At 37.8% G+C, this 27,767-nt stretch overlaps 1 protein-coding gene across 11 annotated transcripts in view; it reads right to left on the reverse strand.

Annotated features, from left to right (window-relative positions):
- Positions 1-27,767, reverse strand: part of Oxr1 (oxidation resistance 1) — a 423,086-nt gene that overhangs the window by 93,097 nt on the left and 302,222 nt on the right. For 2 of the 11 annotated variants that reach the window (XM_060389504.1, XM_060389503.1), the window contains exons 2-3: positions 25,091-25,234; positions 24,049-24,097 (exon numbers count right to left, since the gene is read on the reverse strand). The exons of 6 other annotated variants lie outside the window; for them this stretch is intronic. In XM_060389504.1, the coding sequence (XP_060245487.1) occupies positions 24,049-24,097 (49 nt within the window). In that variant the 5' untranslated portion in view covers positions 25,091-25,234. Of the gene's footprint in view, positions 1-14,621; positions 14,641-19,334; positions 19,354-24,048; positions 24,098-25,090; positions 25,235-27,767 lie in introns of those variants that run through there. 3 more of the 11 variants (XM_060389507.1, XM_060389509.1, XM_060389505.1) reach the window with 3 other exon arrangements.

Here is a 27,767-nt window from a genome sequence, read left to right on the forward strand (position 1 = left end):
AAAGAAATCAGCATTATATTTCTCCAAACATTTTTACTAAAACATGAACAGTATGTCTAATTGGATCAGCGTTTTATCTTTTTACATTCTAAATTTTCTAGGAAGCCAATATTTCTAGCCTATTATTTGTTTTAAGGAATATATCAATACAATTTTTTCAGTGAATATCAATAGTATTTGTCTTCTTTTCTAGCATATAAACTAAATTTTTTCCAGGGACTCTGATTTTATATTCATTTCATACTAAGCATTTAGCATATTTTTGGCATAGCAGCCTAACAGGGTTATAGTATTACAGCACACATCAAAACAAACAGCAGACACGGCAGTTTCCACAGAAAACTGGCCTACAGGTTCACTGATGGGATTATGTTTTTCAGTTGGCAATTAAATGACCATATTAGCACTATATCTACCGTATATATTTGTATGGAAAAATCGCTACATGTTTATATAGGCTTTATATAGATACAATATTTCTTCATAGACTGATTCAGCTAATTACAGTAGCTATTCAATAAATGCTGGTTGACTGAATAAGATGACAAGTAATAACAATCCAATGAAAACATGTTAAATGTTCACGATATGGTCCTAACCTAAGTTCACAACTATAAAGTATTTTAACTTTCATAATTCAATCTATATATACTTAAAAGTTCAAACAAAATACATTCTGATACATTTTTCTTATAATTGCTAACCAATAAATGAAAAATGCAAATCATGAGCAGTGTAAGGAAGATTATTTCTGAAAACTTTGATTTGCTTTACAATTTGAAATTCCATTTGTAGCCATTTAGTAAAGTTGACTGTCATACCCACATAAAGGTAGCAACATTCACTATAAAGAAATGTGAATAAATGCTATAAAGACACAGGAGGAAAAGGAACTGTTAATGAGCTGTTGGTGAGGGTGCAGATTTAGTTCTGCTGCTATGGCAAGCAGTGTGGAGGTTCCTCAAAAATTAAAAATAGCACTACCTTGTGATCCAGTGACTCCCCAATGATTCAAAGCCAGCTTGCTTCAAGTGGAGCCTTCGCATCCATGTTTACCACCGCATGCTGAAAATAGCAAGCCTTTGCTCCGGCCTAGATGAACGCCGCATAGATGAATGAATAAAAAAATATGGCATACACACAGTGGACTTTCATTCAGCCACAAAGAAGAACTAAATTACATCATTTGCAGGAAAATGGAAAGAATGGGGGATCACTGTGCTAAACCGAAGAAACCTCTCCAAAACAAAACAAAACAAAACATGGGGTATTTGCCGTCATGTGGAATTTAGGTAAGAGAAAGACATAAAGGTGAAAGAAGGGCTACTGGAGCTGTGAAAGGTGGAAAAGAATAGGGGAGAAGTGAGTAATAGGGAGGAGGGTCAAAGCATATTATCTGGACGTATGGAAAAGTCATGATGACACTTTATGCTTTATACAGACAGCATGCATTTATTGAAAAGTTGTCATATTTTAGAAAACCAGAGGTTGTATTATATAATTGTAGGAATACATGTTTGTATTTATCTGAATACATATGTCCTATTTATGCAGATGAGGAAATCAAGGAAAGAACGTTTCAGTAGTTTCCAAAGCACACAGAACCCATGCAGCTCTTACAAGGATAATCTTCAAGCACCTCCAGTCTCCAGTCATTCTTCCCTTCCTCTCTCACCACATGTACCCTGGTCTTCCTGATCCTTCACCACAGAACCAGAATTAGACATATTTAATTCATCTTCAACAGTCTAGTTGTCTCTATGCCAAGTAACAGCTCCCTTCCACTCCAAGCACCCGTGAGCTTCCTCACCTCCAGCTCTGCACCAACCACACTATCCCAAGCAGCAACACAACAGACAGCAATCCTTGCTGCTCACAGCTAATCGCTGCTTGGAATTAAATAAGAGTTCCAGAATTAGAACCATGTCCAAATATGAGGAATGTGTACTGATAATTCCATACACTTAGATATTTAGAGTGGTATTTAACAACGAGAGATGTAGCAAATGAAAAGTTCTAGTTAATAATATGTCTCCTTATACTTCCTCTTTTCTCATCTGCCATCAAGCTGCTTCCTCTTCTGCATTATCTAATGATCTCTATAGTCTACCCAAGTGCATATCAGTCTTGTGGCTATCAAGGGTAAAACACACAATACATTTCCCTAATACCCAATATCAAAACAATAGCATAATGTACTCCGACACCAGAATCACAGTGGAGCCAACTCAAGCAAGACTTGGTTTTGAGACTTCCTTGTTAGACTCACAGGCATAGCAGTTTCCATCCCTGTGTCTGTTTTCTTAGATGCAAGTGAGAGATAGGAGGATGGGAGCATTAGACATCACAATCCGGTTTGCTTAGTTCCCAGAGTCTACCAGAGTCTGCCAGTTAGCCCCTTTCCACACATCACCGATCTTTGCAATAACTTTCAAGCCAAGGAAAGAGACATTTCCTCAACACTGTACATGAAGTAATGACACTTAAGAAATTAATGAATCAACTATTATAAAGTTTACCTCTTTGAAGCAACTTCTTGCCTGTGGAAAGAGGAGTCAAGGAAACAGAATGAGATTTTGGGGGCTCATCTATAAATTCCTAGACAGATACAGAAAGTTCTTGCTTTTAAGAATAAGACTGCTGTTTATAGAAACACCATCCTGTATTTCAGTCACATTGACTATTATTTTGTTTCACACTATAACTATCTCCATCCAGAGTTGTATCGGACCTGGAAATTAATGAATAGCAATCAAGAATGAATGGTGGGGAGGTTCTACAACTCAAGGTTTTTTTTCTCTCTAAAACAGTTTATATAAAGTTTACATTCCTCTGCAGTGTAATTATGAATAGTAAACATTCACATGTTCTATAATTGATAAAGTACTTTTGAAATGTATAAGCTCTTTAGGGGATGATATAGATTACAGAAACACATTTGTACTATTTGACATAACAATACATAATAATGACAATAACTGAAGGCAAACATCTGCTTATGCGCATTTAAAAATGTTATCACACATGAAAAATAGAACCACACTGACAGCGACAAAGTTTACTTTGGCAATTGTACCACACACTGTTCAGAAAACAAGGTAGCAGTTGGAAGATGGCGACCAGAGGACAAAAGATCAAAGCTCCATTCCTAGAGCCTTTGCTGACTCCCTAAGTGGCACTGTGCTTATCAGTTGAGTTCTCTCCTGCTTCAAGATGTACAAATTTAGGAATGCCTGTGCATCTCTGTGCCTCACAGTGATTCTGTGAGTGTTTGTGTTATGTAAAGGAACAGTAGATAAGCAAAATAGATTTTAAAAAAAGAGAATAAGGTGTAATTTTTACTTAAACAAAAAGGCTTTCTTGTTATTTCACTGTATTAAAGTGTTGCTTCTCTTCCTGCATCTTTCACTTTTGGGGTAAAATAAGCCCTTCCCTTACTGGAGAGAAAAGAGGAATGGTGTCAAATGGCCGCTTTGACATCTCCCCCTCTCCCACTTTTTAAGTCTCACTGTGCTCTTTCACAATAATCTAGCTGAGTGTTGGCTGACCTGTTGCTAAAGCGTCACGTCACACAGAAGCAGGAATTATCCCTAAAGGGAGTGCCATATACTTCAAGACACATTTAAGCCTGCCTCACCCCACAAATGGTCAACACTTGTATGCTCTGCCTGGTGCTCAGCTCAGAGGATGCTAAGTGGAGACAAATGTCGCACCCACAGAACGGCCCCACAGATCACAGATACAGATATCAACTTATGGTCACGGTGCAGCATGGAAAAGACGAGGATGGTGGAAGCAAGCAGATGAAGACTAGGCATCTACAGAGAGCCAACAAAGCAAGCAGTGGCCACCTAACCTTGGGGGACAAGGGAAGGAAGGAAAATGTTCTAGACACTCTAAGTTTTATAGTAATGCGGTTTTAAAAATGAATATTTAATCAAGTGGAATTGTACACAAGGCATTGTGCCAGACAGCAGTAAGAGCTATAAAACCATCAAGTCCAGAGGTAGGTAGATAAAATTACAACACTGTTTCTATCTATAAGTGTGACCTTGGTTGAGTTGCCTAACCTTTCCAAATCTGTATTTTTAGATATTTTTATTTGTAAAATAGAGCTTATAAAAATGTCTATATTTCATGGGGTGTGGGAATATTAATGAAAGAATATACAGAAGCAATCAAACCAGGCCAGTCCTTGGCATCTGGGGAAAGGTAAATTTTCAAAAGATGATGATAGTGATGATGATGATGATAATGATGACGATATTTCTTATTTTCTAACTGATCCCTCACAGCAACACAATGGAAAGTCTTATTGACAGTAGCTCAGTGTGAATATGATGGACAGCACCAGAGATATTGATAAAGATAGATCACCACACACGAAAGGCTCTGGGAGCCATGATGGAGAGTGGAGGATGTGAACTCAGGAAGTGGGAGTGCTTGAAGGAGTTTGAGGTAAGGTATCCTCTGTGATGTAAACATCCCCCCTTCCCAATAATCATCCAGTCAAGGAAAACACAATTAAGGTAGTTTCAGTGAGAATGCACCTCCCTCCCCCGCCCCTGGCCTCATACGTTTTAAATACTTGATCCCTGGTTGGTGGATGTTTGGGAAGGTTAAAAGGTGTGGCCATGTCTGATAAATTATGCCACTTGGGATGGGCTTTGAGGTTTCAAAAGCCCATGCCATTCCCTGGTAGCTTTCTCTGCCTCATGCTTGTGGCCCGAGATGTAAACCCTCAGCTAACTGCTCCAACGCCTGCCTGACACCAGTTCCCTCACGTGATGGCCATGAATTCTAACGCTCTTGACTACAGCCCCAGCCTAAACATTTCCTTTTTATATGTTTCCTTGGTAATGGAGTCTTATCACAGCAGCAGAAAAGCAACTAAGACGGGACTCACATCCCAAGTGCTTAATTATGCTAACCATAAACCCCACAAGCAATGGTATTGTTGAAATATTTTTTATTAGTACTGGTTGACATGGAGTCTAGGTGCTGTTTTAGAAATCAAGAAATTTCCTGATGGAAATGGAGGATCTAAGTATCAGGACACTGTTTCTTGGCTTTAGGAAAGCAACAGAAAAAAAGTATTTGGGTAGTTTGCTGGCATGATCAATACTGCCATCTTTCTGCACCGGTGATACATAAACACTGTCATAGAGCTTCACAAACACGTCCCAGATTCTCTTAACCACAACAGTGCAGGCTTTTCTTACAGCAGCAGCCCTGCGCTTTTATAGTCCCTTGCAGCCATTTTGTTGCAGAGTGTCAACATAAGATGTGAAGTCTGAAAGGCAAAGAACAGTGGAGGATCTTAGAGATGGTGAAGAAGCTGAACTGTGTGGAAGGGCTGCTTCCTTCTACTAACTCAGAAGGATCTGCATAGACACCTCATGTTGAAAAGGACATGATTTTTTTTTTCACTTTTGATTTAAATTGCTTACACGACAGCTACATGTATTTTGGTATTTGTGCTGTTGCTTATGGGCGACTATTTGGAAAAAGTGTGAACACATAGAGAAAAAGGCATTTATGCCTTTAGTATTTTTAAATAGTTTTGCTCTGTAAGATTATTTAATTCAAATTTTAAATAATACAAGAGAACTTGAGCTACCACTTTAAAGAAGTTATTGAGCACATTAAAGCTATAAATGCCTTTAAAATAGCTCATTTCCTTATTATGTTTTGAGTACACATTTACTTCTATGTTTAAGATAGGCATATAAGGAGTTTATCTAATTTCTACTGTTCTCATGAGACATACACTTTAAGGAATCTGTCAAACTGGCCTATCATTTTAGCATTATAGGTCTTTGTAATTAGTTTTTTAGACTGCCACTATGGGATCCTAAAAATGGGGATAGATCTAGGTTTTAATTCTCCAGTGTTGTGACAAGTTTTTTAAGCTATTAGGTAAATTTGATGCTTCATGATTTCAAAAATCACTTAGTATATTTACAGCTTTCAAGTTTTATTTTAAGACTATTCTATGGTATTTAAGTCTATATAGTAATTAACATTTTTAAATGCTCACTCTCTTCCTGTTGCCTGCCCATCTGGATATAGACCTCTCGGCTACCTCTGTCCACCTCTGCCTGTATGCAGCCATGCTTCTTGCCATGATGATAATGGACTAAACATCTGGACTGTAAGTCAGCTCCAATTAAATGTTTTCCTTTATAAGAACTGCCATGGTCATGGTGTCTCTTCACACAATAGAAATAGGCACTACCATGTGTTGAAAAAAGCAAATTCACTTCTACCTCAAGGCCTTTATCAACACCAACCTTGCTCTTCAGTGAGATCCTTTCATGTTGCCTCCTTTGTATCATGAACTCCAGCTCTAATGATACCTTCTCAGAGATTATCCCCATCATTATCCAAACTAATTACACCTTGCCTACCTACTACCTTGGGCAATCACATCACTCTATTATTTTCTTCTTAGCATTTCTTATCTAAACATCTTATCATTTTACTTGCTTGTTGATTTAAAGTCCACCACTAAGCTCTCTTGATAAGGACCTTTAATGCGTCAGTCTGTCACTAAGCTAGATTTGACCGTTAGGCTTTGAGTGACAGTGGGGGAAGTCCAGACTGACTTGGAGAGATGAGGAAAATGACTAACTGAAAGCCTGACTTTTTAAAGAAGTGAGACATCATCAGGCAACGAACACAAGATATAATTCATACCATACAGGCTCAGGATAATTGACCTTTCACACTGTTGAGTGCTGGAAGCTAACGCTGGTCTAATACTTTAGCAAATATAAAAATATGGAACAGAGTTTATTGTTCTGCTTTGGTAGTACCCTGTAGTTTGAATACTATAAAGAAGAGATTGAGTTAGTTTGGAAGAGCTGATCTTCAAAATGGTTTATATGATGCCTTTGAGTAAATACTACCACAATTTAAATTCAATAGTCCCTCTAGTAACTGATTTTCCTGGAATATCGATTCAAATCTTTTGAAACAAAATTTAAAAATCTCTTTTAATTGGTTCTATACTATACTGTAGGGCAGAGCTGTGAGGGAGGACAAACGTGGTTTTGGCATTCCTCACTTCTTTCTGGAATGGCTTCTTCAGTGAGACCTTTAATTTCTGGTGTCTGTTTCTTTCCCCAGACTCCAAACTTAGTTATCAACTATGCAGTCCCATAACCTCCTTATTGAGGACGCAGTAATTAAATGTTTTCACACTACATCTTCCCCATTGTGTTCTACTTGTGTTACCATTATTTTATACATTAGCTTATTTATACTATGTCAAAAAAGCCACATCATACTTAAAATAAAATGTGATGGTAACAATTCTTTGTTGCGTGTGATTGTTCTGTGTAAGTCAGATAACACTGGAATTTTCCATCTAGCTGCAATGAAAGCATATGGAAGAAACTCCTGGAGGCTGGAAAAATGTGGCTTAGTGTAGAACCCATGACTTGCATGTGTTTTTATTGTCATCAGTGGAAAAAAAAAATTCTTTCTCTTTTCTTCCTCGATGCTGGAGGATCACCATCATCATGAACGACACAGTAACTGTCTGGACTGGGAAGTTTATGTCCAACAATGTATTTCAAAGGAAACAAAGGGTCATTGATGCCGTTAACCCTAGAATGTAATACTGAGGACAGAAACTTAGGGAAAGATAGCAAAAATATGTAAAATATTCATCTTTGTGTTTGAATGCAGAACCCATTTTAGTGATAGCAAGACATGGTTTCTGCATTAATTATGGATCCTTGGATGACAAAAAAAAAAAAATCAAGAAAACAGCAAAAGAAATGTGAGAATGGAATGAAGAAGGTAACTTAAGCAAGATACTGAAAGACTTTTGCCTGCAGAAACAGTTTATTTCCAAGAAACAGTATTTCCAAGTACTGACTACAAACGTCCTTACATTCCCATTTCTACCCACATATCCCTTAAAACAGCACATGCTGTTCTTGCTCTTGCCTCTTAAAAGTATTTTATCAAGTCCACTGATGGGGGAGGACCTCCTCCCCTTTCATCTGACCCTGGTTTATCAGGTATCTTCAGGACTGGCTGCAAAGTCCTCCTCTGTGGACTTGGAAAGGGGCAGGGAAGAGATGAGGGAGGGAGATGAGATTGGGAGGGAGTGAAGGAGGGGAATACATCAGGGATACAAAGTTAACAAACTGTAACTAATATTAAAAAAATAAAAAATGTAAAAGAAAAACAAACAAAAAAGGATTTTATCCTCAAAAAAAAAAAAAAAAAACCTGCATGTCCATTAAACATCTACCTCTTTGTGAAATAATCTATGGTGGCACATGCCTGTAATTCCAGAAATTTATAGATGGAAACAGGATGATCTGGTACTTGAGGCTAGCCTCAACCATACAAGCATAATGTCACCCTGTGCTTTATAGAGCCCTCATTAAAAAATTAGCCTAACTAAGGACACTGTCAATAGAACAAAATGACAGCCTACAGAATGGGAAAGATTTTCACTAAATCTACATTTGACAGAGGGCTAACTTCCAAAATATCTAAAGAACACAAGAAACTGGACATCAAAAAAACAACAACAACAACTAATCTAATTAAAAATGAGGTACAGATCCAAACAGAGGAGTCTCAAATGGCCTAAAAGTGCGTAATGTTTAACATCCTTAGTCATCAGGGAAGTGCAAATCACAGGGATTCTGAGATTCCATCTCACACCTGTCACAGTGGCTAAGATCCATCAAACAAGTGACAGCACATGCTGGCTAGGCTGTGGAGCAAGGGAAACACTCCTCCACTGCTGGTGGGAGTGTAAACTTGCATAGCCACTTTGGAAACCAATACTGTGTGTCTCAGAAAATTGGAAATAGGCAGACCTCAAGACCCAGCTATACCACTCCTGGGCATAGACCCAAAGGATGATCCATCCTATCACGAGGACATTTGCTTAACTATGTCCATAGCTGGAAACTGAAAACAACCTGGACATTCCTCAACTGAAGAATGGATAATGAAAATGCGGTACATTTTCACACTGGAGTATTACTCAGCTGTTAAAAAAACATGAAATAAGCAGGCAAATGGATAGAACTAAAAAAAAAAAACAACAAAAAACATCCTGACTGAGACAACCAGGGCCCAGGAAAACAAACATGGTATATGCTTACTTATAAGTGGATATTAGCTTAAAGTAAAGGATAACCATACTACAATCCACAGACACAGAGAAACTAATTAACAAGGTTTGTTCAAGGGGGTAGGGAAAAACATACATGTCCCTGGAAAGGAGAACTAGAACAGATATCACAGGTGGACTGGGGGCAGGTGGGTATGGGAACAGGAGGGATCAGGTTGGGGAAGGATGGAGGGAGAGAGCACAGGGAAAGACAACTGGAATCGGGAGGGGATCCTCTCGGGATGAGCTAGAAATCTAGTGCAATGGAAGCTCCTAAGACTCTGAGGGTTCCCCTACCTGAGACTCCTAGCAATGGGGGATATGGAGCCTCAACTGGCCATCTCCTGTAAGCAGCAAGACTTCCAGTGGAGGGCCTGGGACGCCAATCAGCTACAAAACCTCGACCTACAGAGAAGTCAGAGTTGCGTGGCTTGGTTTTCTTGAGTAACTCCTAACAAAAGCAGTCTCTGACTCCCATGTGTCCTGGGAACCCTTTTTCTTCCACTGGGCTGCCTCTTCCAGACACAAAAGGAGAGGAGGGGCCTAGTCTCACTGCAACTTGATAGGCCATGTTTGGTTGACATCCATAGCAGGCCTGCCCTTTTCTGAAGGGAAATGGAGGAGGAGGAATGGATGGGGGTAGGGGGTCTGGAAGGAGAGGAGGGAAGGAAAATTGTGGTTGGGTTATAATATATGAGAGACGAAAAAGATTAGCCTAAAATAAAACAAAACCCAAACAAATCTTGTGTTTTACAGTCACTATAGCAGAATTAAATCAGCCATACTGTCTTAAGAACAGTTGAATAACCCTGCCTTATAGGTACAATAATATTTATTTTAGTCATATTTTATGTTTTTGAAACTGTGAAATTCAGTATTATTTATTAAATTTAATATTATTTAATTAGTTAATATTATTAAATGTTTGCCTTTTGTTAAAGCCAAATATTATAGAATATACACACTCACATAAATATCCTAACGAGGTTATTTGTATTGTTGATTTTTCAAAGTCTTAAGAATTTGGTTTCCTGGTAATTGTACATAGCTATGTTCTTTTCTGGGATTCATTTGTAAGTAGCCAATTGTAAGATGATAATCTTAAAAACTGAGGAAAAGGATATGAAGTTTTGTGACCAACTCCACTTAGGTCACTTCCTCTGGCATCGTCTCCCCTCAACGTGAGCTCAGAATAGCTGTGACAGTGGAAGGCCCGCTCAGAATAACTATTACGAGTTGTATATTTTCCTCAGTCACATTATCTTATACATATAACTTGTCCCGTACGTGTGCGGGAGGAAGCTTTGTTAACATGTGTATTCGTATTATTTAATTTAACATCTTTATGTATCACAAAGGACCAAACCAACAGTCAGCTACAGTTGGGTTTTGACCAACTATTTTGACCAAGAAACACAAATAAACACATGAAGATGACTAATTTTCACTTTCTACTTTCAGTGTTTTCCTTTGAATGTGAGGAATTACAAAACTGTCAAAAAGACATCTTAAAAGGCAAAGCCCCAAGGAAAGGCCTATGTTAATACTACAACTGGCATGCACAACTTGTTCAATGATTTTCAGTGATGTAAGAATCCACTGCTAAAAGCACTTATGTTGCTTCTTAAATAGAAGGAACAAAGATAGGAAAGGAATTGAAGAATCTATGTCTTTTATTTTTAATCCGCAGGAGGTGCTGTGGGCTGTGGGTTGCTAACTCAGAAAAGGATAGAAGCTCTCAGAGGCTAGCATATGATCACCACCGAGATTCAAAATAGGCAGAATGTGCAAAAGTTCTCTGCAGATACAATTCAGATTCTCATTTTTATGGACAATATCATTATTAACAATGATAAATAGGCTGAATGTATATGTATTATTAATTATATAACTGCTTCCTTTTTTATTTATATTTTTATTAATTACAGTTTATTCACTTTGTTTCCCACCTGTAGCTCCCTCCCTTCTCCCTTCCTAATCCTGTCCTCCCTCCCTCTTCTCCACCCATGCCAGTCCACTGATAGGGGAGGTCCTCTTCCTCCCCTTCCTTCTGATCCTAGTCTATCAGATCTTATCAGGAGTGGATGCATTGTCTTCCTCTGTGGCCTGGCAAGGCTGCTTCCCCCCTCAGGGGGAGGTGATAAAAGAGCCAGCTCCTGAGTTCATGTCAGAGACAGTCCCTGTTCCCATTACTATGGAACCTACTTGAACACTGAACTGCCATGGGCTATATCTATGCAGGGGTTCTAGGTTACCTCCATGAATGGTCCTTGGTTGGAATATCAGTTTCAGAAAAGACCCCTGTGCCCAGATTTTTTGGTTCTGTTGCTCTCCTTGTAGAGCTCCTGCCCCCTCCAGGTCTTACCGACTTCTTTCATAAGACTCCCTGCACTCTGCCCAAAGTTTGGCTATGAGTCTCAGCATCTGCTCTTATACCCTGCAGGGTATCTTTCAGAGGCCCTCTGTAGTAGGCTCCTGTCCTGTTCCCTGTTTTCTCCCTCTTCTGATGTCCATCCTCTTTGCCTTTTATCAACCTTTTCCAACACATGAACCTAGTAATAGTTTAATGTTGATTCGTAAAACTGATTATTTAATTTTTAAAATGTATAATTTAACAGCACTTGGTGGTTTTAAATATATTCTTCGATATATTTACTCTTCAATGTTTTTATTTATCAGTTATCATTGGTATACATGTGTATATGATATGCAAGTGTATGGCTGTGAGTGCTAATACATGTGTGCATTTAGAGGTCTAAGGACAACTTTAGTGAGTCACTATTCTCCTTGAACTCAGATGGCCAGACTTGTGCAGCAAGCATCTTATACCTGACCCCTCCCATAGTCTGAAAACCAGTCAGATCTGGTCTCAGTTTTGTTTTTGTTATTCTGGAGATCAAACCCAAGGCCTTACCTAAGTAGCAAATAAGCCACATTCATGACTGTTTTTTTATCATTTTTCACAACTATAAAGAAACAACGCAGTTGCAGTTCTCTAGGTGGGCCTGTGGAAATTCATACTGCTTAATGTATGCCTTTTCAGAGAAGCAGAATCGTGTGCTGGCTTAGTCTTTAGAATCAGAGTTGTGTTCCCCTTCCATTTCATTACAGTTGAACATCGGCAATTAAATTATTAATAATATTCTCTGAGTGGTTTCCAGGATTCCCTTAAGACATTTGGACAAAGAATAGGTAGAATCACCAGCAAAGACACCATGGAGGAGCAGAGAATTAAACAGAGACAAACAGGGCCATGGGTAAGCCACATGAGGAAAAATTATGTGCTTTTAAATAATTAAATATGAAGTACACGGACTTTAGCATATTGCACAGCGAAAGACATACATATATTTACTGCTGAATTTATCAAATCAAAGATGCCTTTGATTGTGTGCTAAAACACAAGAAGGAGAGATTTTTGTTTAAAGGCAGGTGCTGGTGGGTCTTGCAGTTCAGCTAAGCAGTAGACTGCATGTCATATTTGATGGTCAACACTGTAAAATAATATTTACTAGTAAAAATGATAAAGCAAGTTTTAGAAAATGAATCCTAGACTTAAGGAAATATAGTGATAGTGATTACAAGGGAGCATAACAATTGTCAAAAATCAGTCATAATACAATTTTATCTGACAATCAATAAACATTTATTAAGTGACTATAAATAGGTACAAAGAAGCATAATGCATAATGGAGGTGAAGATGCTTAAGTGCTATAGGTATGAAATATTTATTGCTATGCTTCAGTTTCAGCATGATGGCAACTGGTGAGGGAAACAGACCCACTTGTACAAAACTATGCTGGTATGTGTAACTTCCAGGGGATGCGAGGGAAAAAATGGAGAGAAGGGAGACTGGAAGAAAAGGGATTGGGGGCTGGAATGGCAGATGGATAGAAGAATGAGCTTAACTAATCTAGGATCATTGATGAAATATAAATGTGGTCTCAATCCTGTTCACCCTAGATCTTCCTATCCCAGAAAACAGAAATATGAAGCAAAAGATACATCAGCTTTGAAAAGGAGTTTCATATTTTTTTAGTAAACTCCAGAAAGTCATGTCTAGATTTTCCCATTTTTATGTACATATAAAACTGACTGTAATTTGATTACCATTAAGATTTTTACTATGCGGAATCAATTTAAGTATGTTGTATGTAGCTTAGAAACACAGCTTTGTTATGTGTCATGATTAGCCTCCTCAGTGACTTAAAAGCTTAAAATTTGTGATTAGAATTATAGTTGTTTAGCTTGAAAGCAATTGCCTAAATATTTTTCCTGAGGATTTTGCAAATATTAGAATTATCATCACATCTGTGTGATGAGCTAGAAAAATAAAATTCAGTTGTTTATTTGTAATTTAACACATTCTCTTTTATGCAACGGAAATTACATAAGTTATTCTATGATGTTTAATAATTGAATTTTAAATTATTCAAATGAAAAGAAGACATACACAACTCTTTGGCTATTCATCGTGCCTATCAATTTGTTACTAATTTGAGAGCACTAACTTTAATGTCATTAAATCTCATGACTAAGTAGCAAACTATCATATATTCAGATGTTGACACACAGTTGTTTGTGACAGAGGAAAAACTGGACTAGTTAATGGTAATTACTTCTTTGGAAAGGCAAAAACTATAAATAAATCATAATGTATTGCAATTTTGTTTTAAAAGTCAATAATGAATTCCATCTGCTGCATGCCATTAACTATCAAAGGGGTACTTTCATGCTTTGCTTCTTTTTATATCTTTATTCTTGCCATTTAAAAGTACAGGTCGATTCATCAAGGATAATGTTATTTTGGTTTGTTTGATCAAACGTTTAAAACATTCAAAAGGAGGAAGAAATAAAACTGCCGAACCTCCTACTTCTCTGAAGGTTACAAGACTTAAAGTCATAAACAAGACACTAAAGAAAAAGAAAAGCCAATTTTTAGCAGATGGTCAGGAAATGGTTAATGAAGTGCACCAAAAGTCTTTGAAACCTGAAATACGGAGTTAAAAAAGCATGGTGCATGTCATCATCACATCCTGTATGACTTTTAGTTAAGGGGGATACCGAAATCCGGCTGACAAGGCTTCCCTGTTAGGGCCTGGAGAGAAAGTCACTAATAACTTCTTGCAAATGCCACTGAACATGAGACCAAAATCATGATTTGAATCTATTTTTTTTTCTTTTTTGGAGCACTTCCTTATAGAATCCTAATCAGCAACAAATCACAAGGCAACCACACACATATAAAGTGTTTTAAAATGTATATTCATTTGAGATTTAGTATTTTGATAGCATTTCCTCTGCCCTGGCCTCCTCACCAAGCATTCCGTTTCTCTAGGCAGTAGTGATAGAACTTCTAATTGCATTGTCAGGTTCAGCCAGTTCACCTAGATTTTTAAAATACAAGAAATCTCTGAACCCCTTCAAATCTGCTTAATTTCCCCAAGTGCCTTGGCAAGCATTTCCACATACCTTTGCGTGTGCAGAACATCTCTGTTGACCTCCCTTCACGCCCAGCTCATCTGGCACTATGCTGCTTTCAAGAAGGCAGGACTGGAATTTTGGTTTGTATGCTTCCCCAGTAACACAACACTTCCTTTTTGGAGACTGGCCTCTTCTCTGGCCCAGCCCAGTCCCTGAGCTCTGGTGGCAGTATGTAAAACTCACAGGCTTCTATTTCTGCACACAGGCAGCCTACGGTACCTGTCCAATGACTGTGTACCTGCGCTTGGCTCGCTGAACACTTTGGAATCGGTGCCAGCACGTTCTGCATGATGTGTTACCAAGTTGACCCTGTACAGTCTGTCATGAAGTGAGATAAGGGAAGCAGTGTTTAACTTCTGTTTGCCTTCTTATCATAAAGCAAATGAAAGGCATGGCCGCCTTTAACAAGTTTCAGTTTTACAGTCCTAATTATAAAAACAAAAAAAAACAAAAACAAAAAAAACCCATGGTTTTGATAAGCTGAGAATTAACCATGTTGGTGTCCTATATCTTGACAGGTATTTGAATACTTCTGACTATGGCTGGAATGCAAGTTTGACACCCTCCACCACCCTGGAATCTCCAGCTGCTTTATCATAACATCATCAATCTTCTTCATACTATACTTATTTTCTTCTCTACTAAAATCCACACTTACCATCCTATGAACACTTAATAATTTGGTATATGGACAAAAGTAGCAAGTCCATTTCCTACCTGCACACTTAACCCACATCCCTTGTGAGCACTGTAGAAACAAGTGGCTGTACTCAGGGCCTGGCTGTACTCGGGGCCTGGCTGTACTCAGTCAGGGCCTGGCTGTACTCAGGGCCTGGCTGTACTCATGGCCTGGCTTCCTCTGACTTTGTTCATATTAAGCTTCAGAATTCAGCTGAAGACTTCAGTGGAGAGCCCCTTCCAGTCTTCTGTTGTCATTTCCTCCTTTCAGAACTTTGGCAATGCATGGAAATTTAAAAGGATGCAATGCTGCTTTTTATTTGGGAGCTTAAGATCATAGTAGCCAAGAGCAGAAAATGACAACTTAATGATTACAGATTCTTTGATTTTTTTGTTGTTGTTGTTATTTTGAGACAGGATTTCTCTGTGTATCCTTAGATGTTCTAGACTTGTTTTGTAGACCAGGCTGGCCTGGAATTCAGAGATCTGCCTGCCTCTGCCTCCTTGAGAGCTGGAATTATGGCATGTGCCACTGCTCCTGGCTGATCATGGAAGTTTGAACTGACAGGATTCAGAAGAACTGCAACATTTTCCAAGTCATTGAAAACTTGCATGGTTAATACTTGATGAAATAAACGACAATGACATGATGAAAATGGAGTCCACATTTCCTTCGATGTTCCATGTTAGATTTGACATGCCACACAGGAGATGTTCTTTGTCAAGACATAAAAGCTCCTTAACAAGCTGCCTGTCATCTGTAAGGACATCAAGCCCTCTGCTTTTAGAGGCAGCTGGTGTTCACTGCCAATATGAAAACACATTGTGTTGTGCTTTTTGAGGGAGCTACATTTGGATCTATTACAATCCCTTTGCTCGACTCCTTCAAGAACTGTAGCAGTATTCCAGCAATTTCTACTGAATAAATCAGATAACCTGCAGAAAACTTGTAGTTCAAGCCCTGGCACTCTGCTTGAGTAGCTGTTTAATAGATGTTAAGCTCATTCACCTCCTTCATGCCATTACTGGCTCAATCTACGCCTAGGCACTGCTCTGTTACATTCAAGCGAAGCTAGTATCAGTGTCTTCAGATGAGGAGTGTTTTGCCATTTATAAATATTCACTTGTTAGCTATACAATCATATTTGGAGATGTTGCCTGTTCTCAAAATTTTGCTGTTATTCACAGAAAAGTAATGTCATGATGTTTTCTTGTGAAACTCTAGGGTTTCCCCTGCAGCTTTATATAAGTAGAATGAGAAGACAAAGGCATTCTGAAGATGTCACTGTGTTCAACCTCAAACAATTCATCATACTTGCAGACTCCCAAGAAACCACAGCAGCAAAGAGTAAGCAAGAAGTACTTGTTTTGTGTGTGTGTGTGTGTGTGTGTGTGTGTTTTAAAGCAAGACTTTATTTTAGAACACACACACAAAACCTCCCAAACCTAAGGCAATATGAGCTTTTTACATTCTTAAATCTCACAAAACCATAGACATTATCCAAATTTGCTTCATGCTTAAAGATGAAAGATGAAACTCTGAAAGTACCAATATGCATTCACAGCCTCCCATATAAAACACACCCATAAACTATGCTCTAGGTACCCATGTAATTAAATATCTTTATTTATCTATATAAAGTCAAATCAATATAAGAGAAGTATTTACCAACATTTTGTCATTTTCTCTTAATTTATTTTTATTGAAATATATAAAAAAATAAAATTAGACTTGAGTCACTAGTACCCTATGATGAGTTTTGGAAGATTTTACAATAGCAAATCAATCATTTACTTTGCTTAGACATGGCAATTAGTGTTGTTTCTCTTGAATATTGGCTGCCTGTCACTTTTTGGAAAAGGCTGCCAAGGAGTTCTAACTTATGAACGTTTTCAATGTTGTGGTCAGAAATGCTGTTACTTATATCTTTGGTTTTTGTTCATTTGCTTAGTTCAGTTTATCATCCTTACATCTGTTTTAAGACCATGCATGCTGAGTAATTTTTAATGATGTAGTGTTGAATAGAGACATAACTCAGGACTTCGCACATGCTAGGGAAGGGTTCTACTACTGAGCTACAGCCACAGTCTTTTAAGACAGGATCTCACCACACAGCTTGTAGTGGGCTTGAACCTATGATCATTCCCTCTCTTTCCTGTGTGTCTGAAGGGTAGGTGTGCGCCTTCATGCCTGGCTTTTATTTTATTTTTATGACCTGTATACATATGATTAAATATATACATGGATATTTACTTGTACCTTTTTTCCTTGATTTCTTTATTTTAAAGATGCTTTGGATAACCTTTCACAGAAGAAAAATGTATGGTAGGAAAAAATAGTCTTTTGAAGATTTAATTAATTTGAGTCAGAAATCATCTCCTTAATTAGAGATGTTACTTACTGACGGTATAATTATAAGGATACATTTGCTAATATCATGTTGCAATGCCAATGAGACAGCCCCAACCTGAGATGTGTATTTTATTTCCAGCGTGCATTCATCAAAGATGTACTCTGCAGGCATCTTCCCTCAGGGTAGTACAGTTCTAGTAAAACAATGTGGGGAAATGATGAAGACAAATACCAGTTCTGAAGTAAAATGTCCAGGGCACTTATACTCCATAGAGTAATCGAGTCTGCTTCACAGAAAACAAGGAGTTTTCTGCTGTGACAAAGTTCAATCAGCAGATTTTAATTTCATTTTGGGAAGCAGAGTTAGTAGTCAAGAGTGACTCTTCAAATTTCTAAACCGTGTCTACAGTGGCAGCTCTCTTTCTCTGGCTTTTACAGGGTATGCATATCAAATATGTTTGGGCGCATAAATATATAATAAAAGTCTGATATGGTTTGCATGCATAAAAGATACTGAGCCTGATGATATAACCAGGCCAACCAGACCAGATAGCGTATAATAAAGTTGAGTGTTCTTTAGTAAGCAACTAAACACTGGAACTCATCACTGGTCATTGTGGTGTTCCAGCCATCACATAATGCAGACTTTTTATTTCCTTCTCTTTGTTCCCTTGGAAGAATATTTTGTGAAAAAAGACAAAAAGTACCTTAAAGTTTCTGTGGTTCCCCCTTGGGGAAAATGTCTCACGTTATGCAGAAGACATAGTTACCATTCTTTGCTTCCGTTAGTCTTCCTGGTGACCCTGCTCTCCCTGGGCTATATAGGTTCATGCTTTCCTGAATGTAACCATTACAAATGTATGTACAGGAAAGACCCTGGAGACAGTCCATCTGGGCTTGAGACTGTGGAGTACCTGACCCATTTTCTTTTCAGTTTTGTCATCAATGAAACTAGGACTGTAGTATTTTCTACCACAAAGTGTTGTTGTGACTATTGAACAATTTAAGGTATATAAAATAAAGTAGGATGTCATAAACTCTTGCAAATTGCTAGCCTTCAAATTACTTTTATGAAGAGAGAGGTATAAAAGAACACACAGACTTGTGAGATTATTCTCAAATCAGACAAAGCCAGAAAACACTAAGGATTTCTGCATGCCCATGTTTGCTCCACTCCCAGTCACCAAGGTAAAGTTTTGTGCCATGTACTCATCAAGGGATGACTGTGTGAGGAAAATTTGATAAGTACCCAGTGGAATTTTACTTAGTTAGAAAATAATTAAAATTATATCATTTGCAGGAAAACAGTCAAAGGTGAATATCATCATGCTAAACTAAGTAAACCAGACTCACAGAGATCAGCATCACTCATTTTTCTTCTCACATTGACTCTAGAGGGAACAGAAAGACCATGAAAATCAAGGGTAACTCTAGAAACCTGAAAGGGCAAAGACAAGACTTAGAGGAAGAACAGGAAGGACCACAAAGGGGTGGATACGATCAAAGTGAATTTCATGCATCCATGAAAATGTCACAATGAAAAATTGTTTTGGACAATTTCTATTCCCTAATTTAGGAAAGAATTTTAAGGTTAAAAGCATAACTCTTCTATAGCACTGCAGATTATGACAACAGGAAAAGTAATATAGATACTGGATACAAGAACCAACCTAGCAGCGAAGAGCACTGTGCTGGATGGACGGCATATTCCTCTTATGGAGAAGGCCAACCTGCAGACCAAGAAGAAAGCAGACACCAAAGATACAAATTTTCCTCTCTTTCGGGGTTTACTTATCCTTCCTGTTCTTAAAGATATGAAAATTGTCAATCATGGCAGAGAATTGTTAGGATTTAATTAAGATGTTAAAGCAGGTTATGATCTTATAATTTACCCCCTAGACCTAGTTATTTCTAACTATATTTCACAGACTTCAAAAATAATTTTTCCTTGTTTTTTTACATGTGGGATATTCACAGAACAGTGGAGTTAATTTATGACAGTTATCACTTTTTCATAATCAAAGGTTAATTTGTTTAGAAATCAATCCACAGATTTAAAAGCTCGCAAAGATAATATCTACCTTACACAGATCAGATGGTGCTACTGTTTATGATTTATGTAACATGAACTTCAGAAAATTGTAATTGAGTGTTATACTGTTCAGATACAAGTCATGTACTCACTATATAAAATTATTATTTCTACTTTATTAAATCAAAATAAATTTTGTGAAACTTTTATCTAAATTAACCAGAAATTCATGTTAAAATGTTCCTTTTGGGGGACTTATAGAACCCCACCCCACTTTGTTAAACTACTGTCTACGGATGGATTCATTTTTAAAAAAAATAAAACGTACCTTTTGAATAGCAATTTAAATAACTTCTGGTACAGAACTTGAGAAAGTTTGGGCTAGTATTTCAAATATTGCCTGCTGTGTTAAGTTAAGTCATACTATTACCACATCCTTAACAACATAGAAATGTTTTATGGTCAAGTCTTGAAAATAAAATGTTTTCCTTGCACTTGCTTTAGAAAATTCAAAATACATCCACTTTGGTACCTTACTGGGTAGAGTCTTTCAACAGTCTCCAAGTGTGTTCCCTAGTAATGGGAACGGGGACTGTCTCTGACACGAACTCAGTGGGTGGCTCTTTGATCACCTCCCCCTAATGAGGGAGCAGCCTTGCCAGGCCAAAGAGGAAGACAATGCAGACAGTCCTGATCAGACCTGATAGGCTAGGGTCAGAGGGCATGGTATGAGGACCTCCCCTATCAGTGAACTTGGAGAGGGGCATGGGAGGAGATGAGGGAGGGAGGGTGGGATTGGGGGTGAGTAAGGGAGGGGACTATAGCAGGAATATGAAGTAAATAAACTGTAAGTTATAAAAAATTAAAAATAATTTAAAAAGGAAGAAAAAATTAAAAATACACACATAAAGGAAATGAAATAAGGAAAAAAGCCTCAAATAATGATAAAAAGAGTTTGGTGTTTAGTTAAATATTACTATCAAGAATGGAGACTGTCTTGGTTTGGTTTGGGTTGGACACAGGGTCTTTCTTCTTGGCCCCGGCTGGCCCTGAGCTCACTGAAATGCTCTTACCTCGTGCTCCCAAATGCTGGGACTACAGGTTTAAAGCACCACAGTGATGACTGTTGTGAGTTGTATGATTTTAATTTCCTGCCTTATACAATTCACTGTGCTGGGATTTTTCCTCAGGTACATTGTTTTCACTTCATTTTATTTCCCATTCTGATTTCTCTTCTATTTTATTTGTTTATATGTATTTAACAGAAACTTGAAATAACATTATCATGTTTTTTAAATAAACAGAGGCAATCTTTAAGATGGATATCACACAAAGACAAAATATAATAAAGTGAAATGGGAATGATTAAATCCCGATGAATAAGAAAAGGAAATGGAATATAAATCATTTTGGAAAATCGTTCAAGATCTTTCAGGTATATTGGAAAAATAACGCTGTCTTTAGAAAATAATGATTGACTTCATTCTATTCATTTGCCGTCTGGGGTCCCGCGCATGCTCATTGTGCACTCTGTCAGTAAGCTGCATTCAGATCTCTTACTTTTTTGCTTTTACCATACAAAAAGCATATAGAGTAGAATTATACCACATTAAGTATATTTTGAACATCTGTGTGGAAATTGTTGTGAAAAACTGAACGTCATTGTTTTATTTTTTAAGCCATGTATTATATGGCTAGTTAATATTAACTAAAATTTAAGCATGGAGGGTATTCAACACAGTTCCTGCATCCAAACCAATACTGTCAGGCAGCAATGCATGCTTGTTTATAATCCAAACAGAAGTAGCTAGCCATACAACAGGTGTTCAACAAATATTTATAGAAAATTGAACTGATGGAAAGTACATATGCTAAATGCTAGATTAATAAACACATTTATCATAATGGTATTATATTTTAAATTTGCTTTTAAATTAATCATTCTTGGGATGCTAGGAGTTTAAGATGTCATCTAAATTGGGATTTAAAGTACTAATAAATCAAGTAAATAGGAGTTTATCGTTGAAAAAATTAGCTGTGATTGGGGATGGGGCATAGAGAAAGTTCTCAAGGCACTTCTTCATGAAGAAGTTCACTGTGGCTTAGAGGGGACAGGAAAGGGAAGAGAAATGCCATTCCAAGAAACAAGTGCCTTTGTAGATTTTGAAAATTATTTCTGACAATTTTTATTTTAATCTCAGAGCCACAGGGAGATAATTAGGATTTTAAGCAGAGCATTAACAGGATCAGGTTTGACCTTTAGAAATTGGGCACAAGTCATGCAATGGATTACTGAGGGTCAGATGCATCCTGAATGGAGGAGAGCACCTCTGAGCTGAAGACTGAAATGTGTATGCTCTCTGAAGCAGGATAGCGGAAGTAGGGATTAAGAGAGGTGGATTAATTCAAGAGGCTTTAGAGGGTGGTTTGGATTTTTTGCCTGACTGTGGCAATGTTGTTGGGTCTTGGAAAGGAGAGGAAAGAACTAGTTTGGTATCACAGAATAGTGAAGGAAACAAGTTTAAAGGGGAAATGATACAAAATCAACTTTGGAGAGTTGATGTTGAAATGATGGACATGCCTATGAAGCGGTTGTCCCTGTCGCTCTGGAGTTTGTGGTAATTCCCGGGGAGAGGAGTTTAGATTTCAGCATCATAGATATGAACTGACATTAGCGAGAAGCAAAGCAGTCTTTGCATTAGTTTCAGCCATTATCACTGCTTTGTGTTTGTGTTTTCTCTCCTCCACATACACATATGTGCAAGCATGCACATACTCACAGAGACGCACATACACACACTTAAATATTTGCTGACCCATTTGACAATAAATTACACACATTATAGTCCTCTACTGTATATACTTAAATGTATACTTTTTATGAGTATAGATTTAAAAATACATCAATGTAACTTTTAGACTTGAGTAAACTACACATTGATTTAATACATTTCTTAATAATCTCTTGCTTCTGTCCCAGTTTTGAGTACTAGTCCAGTAATGGCCTAGGCTGCATTAATTTCTAGTGTATTTTTGTTCAGCTTCCCCGATTACATATACACACAAAATTCACGAATTAAACTGATTACTTAAGATGCATTTTCCTTCCTGTGAAAGAAATAACAATGTTTGGAGGATGACTTCTCATTTATTTGTATTAAAAAGGCAATTTCTTATAACTTTCTCATCTAGATACAACACATGAGGGCAAGACTACTTATGTAAATAGGTTCCCAAATGGACCCCTTTGTATGTAGCATTTGATTTGATGCTGTTTCATGAGTAGGAAAACATAAGTCCTAGAAAGTGATTTTCTTATTAAAGACCATACTATTTCAGTTGCATTATGTTTTTGTTGTTTTTTTCTTTGTGGGAGCAGGTATTTGAATCAGGGTTTTTATATGTAGTCCTGGCTGTTCTGGAATTCATGCTATAGACAAGACTGGCCTCAAACTCAGAATGATCTGCCTGCTTCTGTCTCTAAAATGCTGGGATTAAAGAAGTAAGCTATTACTGTGCTTGCTCTCTTTTCTTTTCTTTTCTTTTCTTTTCTTTTCTTTTCTTTTCTTTTCTTTTCTTTTCTTTTCTTTTCTTTTCTTTTCTCTTCTTTTCTTTTCCTTTCTTTTCTTTTCTTTTCTCTTCTCCCCTTCCTTCCTTCCTTCCTTCCTTCCTTCCTTCCTTCCTTCCTTCCTTCCTTCCTTCCCCCTCTCTCTCTTTCTTTCGTTTTCTTCTTAAGTAGAGGACTATATCAATCTTGCAGCATTCCAAATTTACTAGGAACAGAGAGACACAATGGGAGGTTTTAGTTACAAGAAAGCCTCTGCACTCCCTATGTAAGTTGCTGAACTGGTTTCTGTTTCCTTTGTGGGTGTTTTGTTCAAAGAAGAAAAGCATGTTTTGGCCTGCCACTGGGTACACTAAGGGCTGATCTTTAACGAAAAAAAGAATGGATCTGTCAGGATTGTTTTCCTTTGCTAGGATACTTATTGTGGCTCAAAGCCACCCAAACCTGAACATTTTTCTTCCTTCTTTAACCGCAGTTATAGTCAGAAACTATGAGAAATATACCTGGGTCAATCTGCATGACCACCTACAAGGAAGACGTTTTCCCAGTGATCAAAACAGTACACACTGCAGTGTCTCGCTGCCCACTGAAACCACCAACACATGAGCAAGAATGATACATCCGTCATTAGGTCACTGCAAGATCTGCTGCAGAATACATGAATTTAAGCAAGAAAGAGAGGCATACCTTATCGCCAGCATTACATGACAGGCTCATAAAGGATAGGTAAAAATAGGGGTTTGGAAATCAGGCGAATCTGAGATTGCATTCTCCCTGCTACACTTACCCTTCTGCTTTTGCTGGACAACATAAAGTTCTCTGTGTTTCAGCTGCATCTACAGTAAAAAAGGAAAAATAATATCTACCTACTAGGTATTAAATTAGGATTAAATGAGAAAATATATGCAGAATGTCTAAACATGGGATCTGGCATATGGTATGTGCTTAAAAATAGCTTCTGGTGCCCTTTAGCATACTGACAAGGGCTGATTCAGTAAGGCAGAAGACAGATTTAAGGTAGCATAAATGGAAAGAAGAGAACTGAGTCTTCTTGGGTGCTGGCACAAGTCAGCAAGGAAGGAAAGCAGGCTACATCTGTACACTAAAGGTGCCTCCATGCTTCCACAGATAAAACTTCCAGCTTAGATAATTTCTGGAATGCTTCCATCTTGGTAGATGCTTCAGCCATACGACCTGGGCATTTTTACAAACAACTGTCTGAGAACAAATAAGGAAGCCTGTGATGAAATGATGAAAAGTGAAATATGTTTCCTGTGCCATTACACTGGGACAGCATTAGGGAGGAAGACTCCTTGAGGAAATTCCAGAAGGTATTAGGGAATATTAGGTGGCATCTGATGCCAAATGTTCACAAACATGTGAGAGAGAATCTGTTTCTCTAACAACAAACAGATAGTGTGAGTCAAAGAAATATATTAGGGTTCTGGAGATGAGGTCAAACCCATGTGGAATACTTCGGAGAGTTGCCAGCCCCAAAGCTGGACATGCAGAGCTTTAACCTCGACAGAAGGGTGAGCACTCAACTTCCTTTTTTTTTGTTGACATGTCTGCTGTATATAAGTAAGTTGCTGTAACAGTAACATATCCTTAAGAAAGAAAAGGCATGCAAAGAGAAGGTGGAACAGCTTTAAATTACAGGGCTCTAGGTCAGACATGACAGTGCTGCTCTGTTGTTGGCTGTGTTTTTCTTTTCCAGCTTTCTGGGCAGAGTGCCCAAACTAGTGTTTGTACAAGGTGTTGAAACTCGGTGAGCTGGAGCTTTGTGCTCACTTGGTTTCTGGGACATTGGTCAGTTGGCATTTTCTCACCTAAATATCACAAGGCATACAGGGAAGGGCTCTTCCTCTACAGCAGGGCCAGCGTTCTTTGGGCGTTTTCCCGAATGGCAGGTATTCTGATATTGTTGGCAGAATGATGGCCTCTAAGTGTATCTTCATACTGGTTGCTGTAACCTATGAATGTCACCATAAGATGGAAAATTAATGTCTTTTCAGATGAAATATTTGCTACTCAGCTGATTTTGCGGTAGGAATTATTAAAAATTTTGATCACTTTTGAGGGCCTATTATAATCATAAGAGTCCCTTATTGTGGAAAGAGAAGCACGAAGGGCAGAATCCAAGGGATGAGATATGAGAACCTTTGAAGATACTGTGAGACCATGAGCCAAGAAATGTATGTAGGTTTTAGATACCCGAAAAAGCAAGAAAGTAGACTCTCCGCTGGAGCTTCTAGAAGAGAAGATAGCCTTCCTGAAACCTATCTTTACTGTAGAAAGATGGATTTGGAGTTTGCACTACTGAGATTTTATATTTTTGTTATTTAAACTATTAACTGTTTGGTAAATTACTACAAATCCAACAGAAACTAAATATAACTGTTAAATACTTCACATGTCATGCACAAGACTATAATTATTGTCATCATTTTATAGACAATAAAATGGGGGCATAGAGAATCAGACCCAGTCTGATATAAAATAGGCAAATTTTAAATTTTAAAAATAATTCATATTTTCTCACTCCACTTTCTTCTTCTTTCCTCTCCTCTCCTTTCCTCTCATCTCCTGTCATTTATCTTTCCATCTCCTTCCTTTCCTCTCCTCTTCTTCCCTCACTGCCCTCATCCTAGGCATCAAATCCAGGGCGCTGCACATGCTAGGGAAATGCTATACCACTGAGCCAATTCCTCAGCCTTCAACCTTATGACTTTCCCCTCCAAATTCTCCCAAAGTATTGAGACAAGTAGCTAAGTCATCATCCTTCATAAAATACTATACAATATAGCTATTATCTAAAGACATGGCATCATACTACAAGAATGGCATCATATCCCAGGAAATGACTGTGATAAAAACTAAGATAAATCTAATGGTTGCATGCTTGTTAGCATGACTTGATTTTGTTGTTTTCATTTTCTTAAAAATGAACATGAGCATTGTCTGATGAACACAACTAATTTTCATTTTTTTGAAACTTTGTGCTTATGATGTCTCAAACCAAGTAAGCAAGAGGTATTCTGTTTGAAGTTTATAAAAAACCCTTTTACTTATATCATTAAAATCTATGTCTAGAGCTACTGAGGTGGTTCTCAGTACTTGTTGTCAAGCCTGAGAATTTGAGTTTCATCCCTGGCACCCATATGGTGGAAGAAAAGAGCTGACCCCTGGAAGTTATTCTGTGACCCACAATGTGCACACAGTACCCAACTAGGCACACACATAAGCAAGCCATCAAGCAAGTAAGCAATTAAGTAAATGGAAAAATGCAAATAACAACGTATTTCTGTCTTGACTTCTATACTACAGAAAGTGGTTGGCTCAATTGGTAAATCAAGGCTGAGTCTTGTTGTACAAGAAAAAAATGGAGTCCCAGAAACCAAATTACTTATACAAGTTGTAAGCCATGTCTTAAGTTTGACTACTGTAAATTTGATAAGTAATTGTTTTCTGAAAAAAAATGTTTGGTTTCACTTTTCATTACACAGTTTTCATTTCATGAATTTCATTCCATGAATTCTATAGCAAATGCCTAAAAATTTGCTTTTCATACCAGAATCCTTTTATCACAGCTGTTTAGGACAAAGGAATAATTTTACCTCAGGGAAAATTGGAAGTCCCAGTTCCTTGCCTCATTGAGTTTGTAAGGCTTCACAAATCGAAGGTCATTTGACCAAGCACTAACCATCATCTGATATGCAAGTCTGCCCAGGACAAATAACATCCCATGTTAACTCAAGCCCTTTGTGTAAAGATATGAACAAATCACTGTGCCTACATGTGCACAGGCCCACACTCACATGCTCTTAAACACGAAGGGCCAGCTAACATCATTTCTGAACTGCTTACTTCTCGGTAGAAGTTTCAGTCGTATTACATAAGCATATTGTGAGCAACTCTATAAGAGCAAAAAAGGAAGGCTTATGTAACAATGATCAAAAGTTAGACATGTCTCTCATGCCATTACAAGCAGCTGCCCTGCCATTTGTTAAGCAGCTGTTCACTAGAAAGGCTTATTCAATAAATTCTTCCTCTCTCCTTTTGGTCCCACATTTTGAGTCATGCAAGCTAACACTTAAGAAGAAACTGAGTCTCACAAATACATAAGTTTTCTGTATTTATCCTGTATTTACAAAACATATGAGTGAGTTCAGAAGGAGTAATTTTGAATATTTCAAATCTTTTTATGTCTGTTTCTTTTAAAATGTTTCTTTGTTATTTTGAGACAGGATCTCATGTGGCCCAATCTGGCCTCAAACTTTAGTTCCTGATCCACCTGCCTCTGCCTCCCAAGTTCTGGGATTAAAGGCATGGGCCACGACACTGGGCTTTAATTTTGTAAGTCTGTATATTTTTTAACAACTATGTATCATGTATATGTGTGGATGTATGCATGCCGTAACATGTGTGGAGGTCAGCAGACAAAATGCATTAGTCAATTCTCTCCTTCCACCATGTGGATTCTGAGGATCTATTCATGTTGTCAGG

This window comes from Meriones unguiculatus, chromosome 8 (genome assembly GCF_030254825.1).
Source record: "Meriones unguiculatus strain TT.TT164.6M chromosome 8, Bangor_MerUng_6.1, whole genome shotgun sequence".
In the NCBI taxonomy this organism is placed as follows: Eukaryota; Metazoa; Chordata; class Mammalia; order Rodentia; family Muridae; genus Meriones; species Meriones unguiculatus.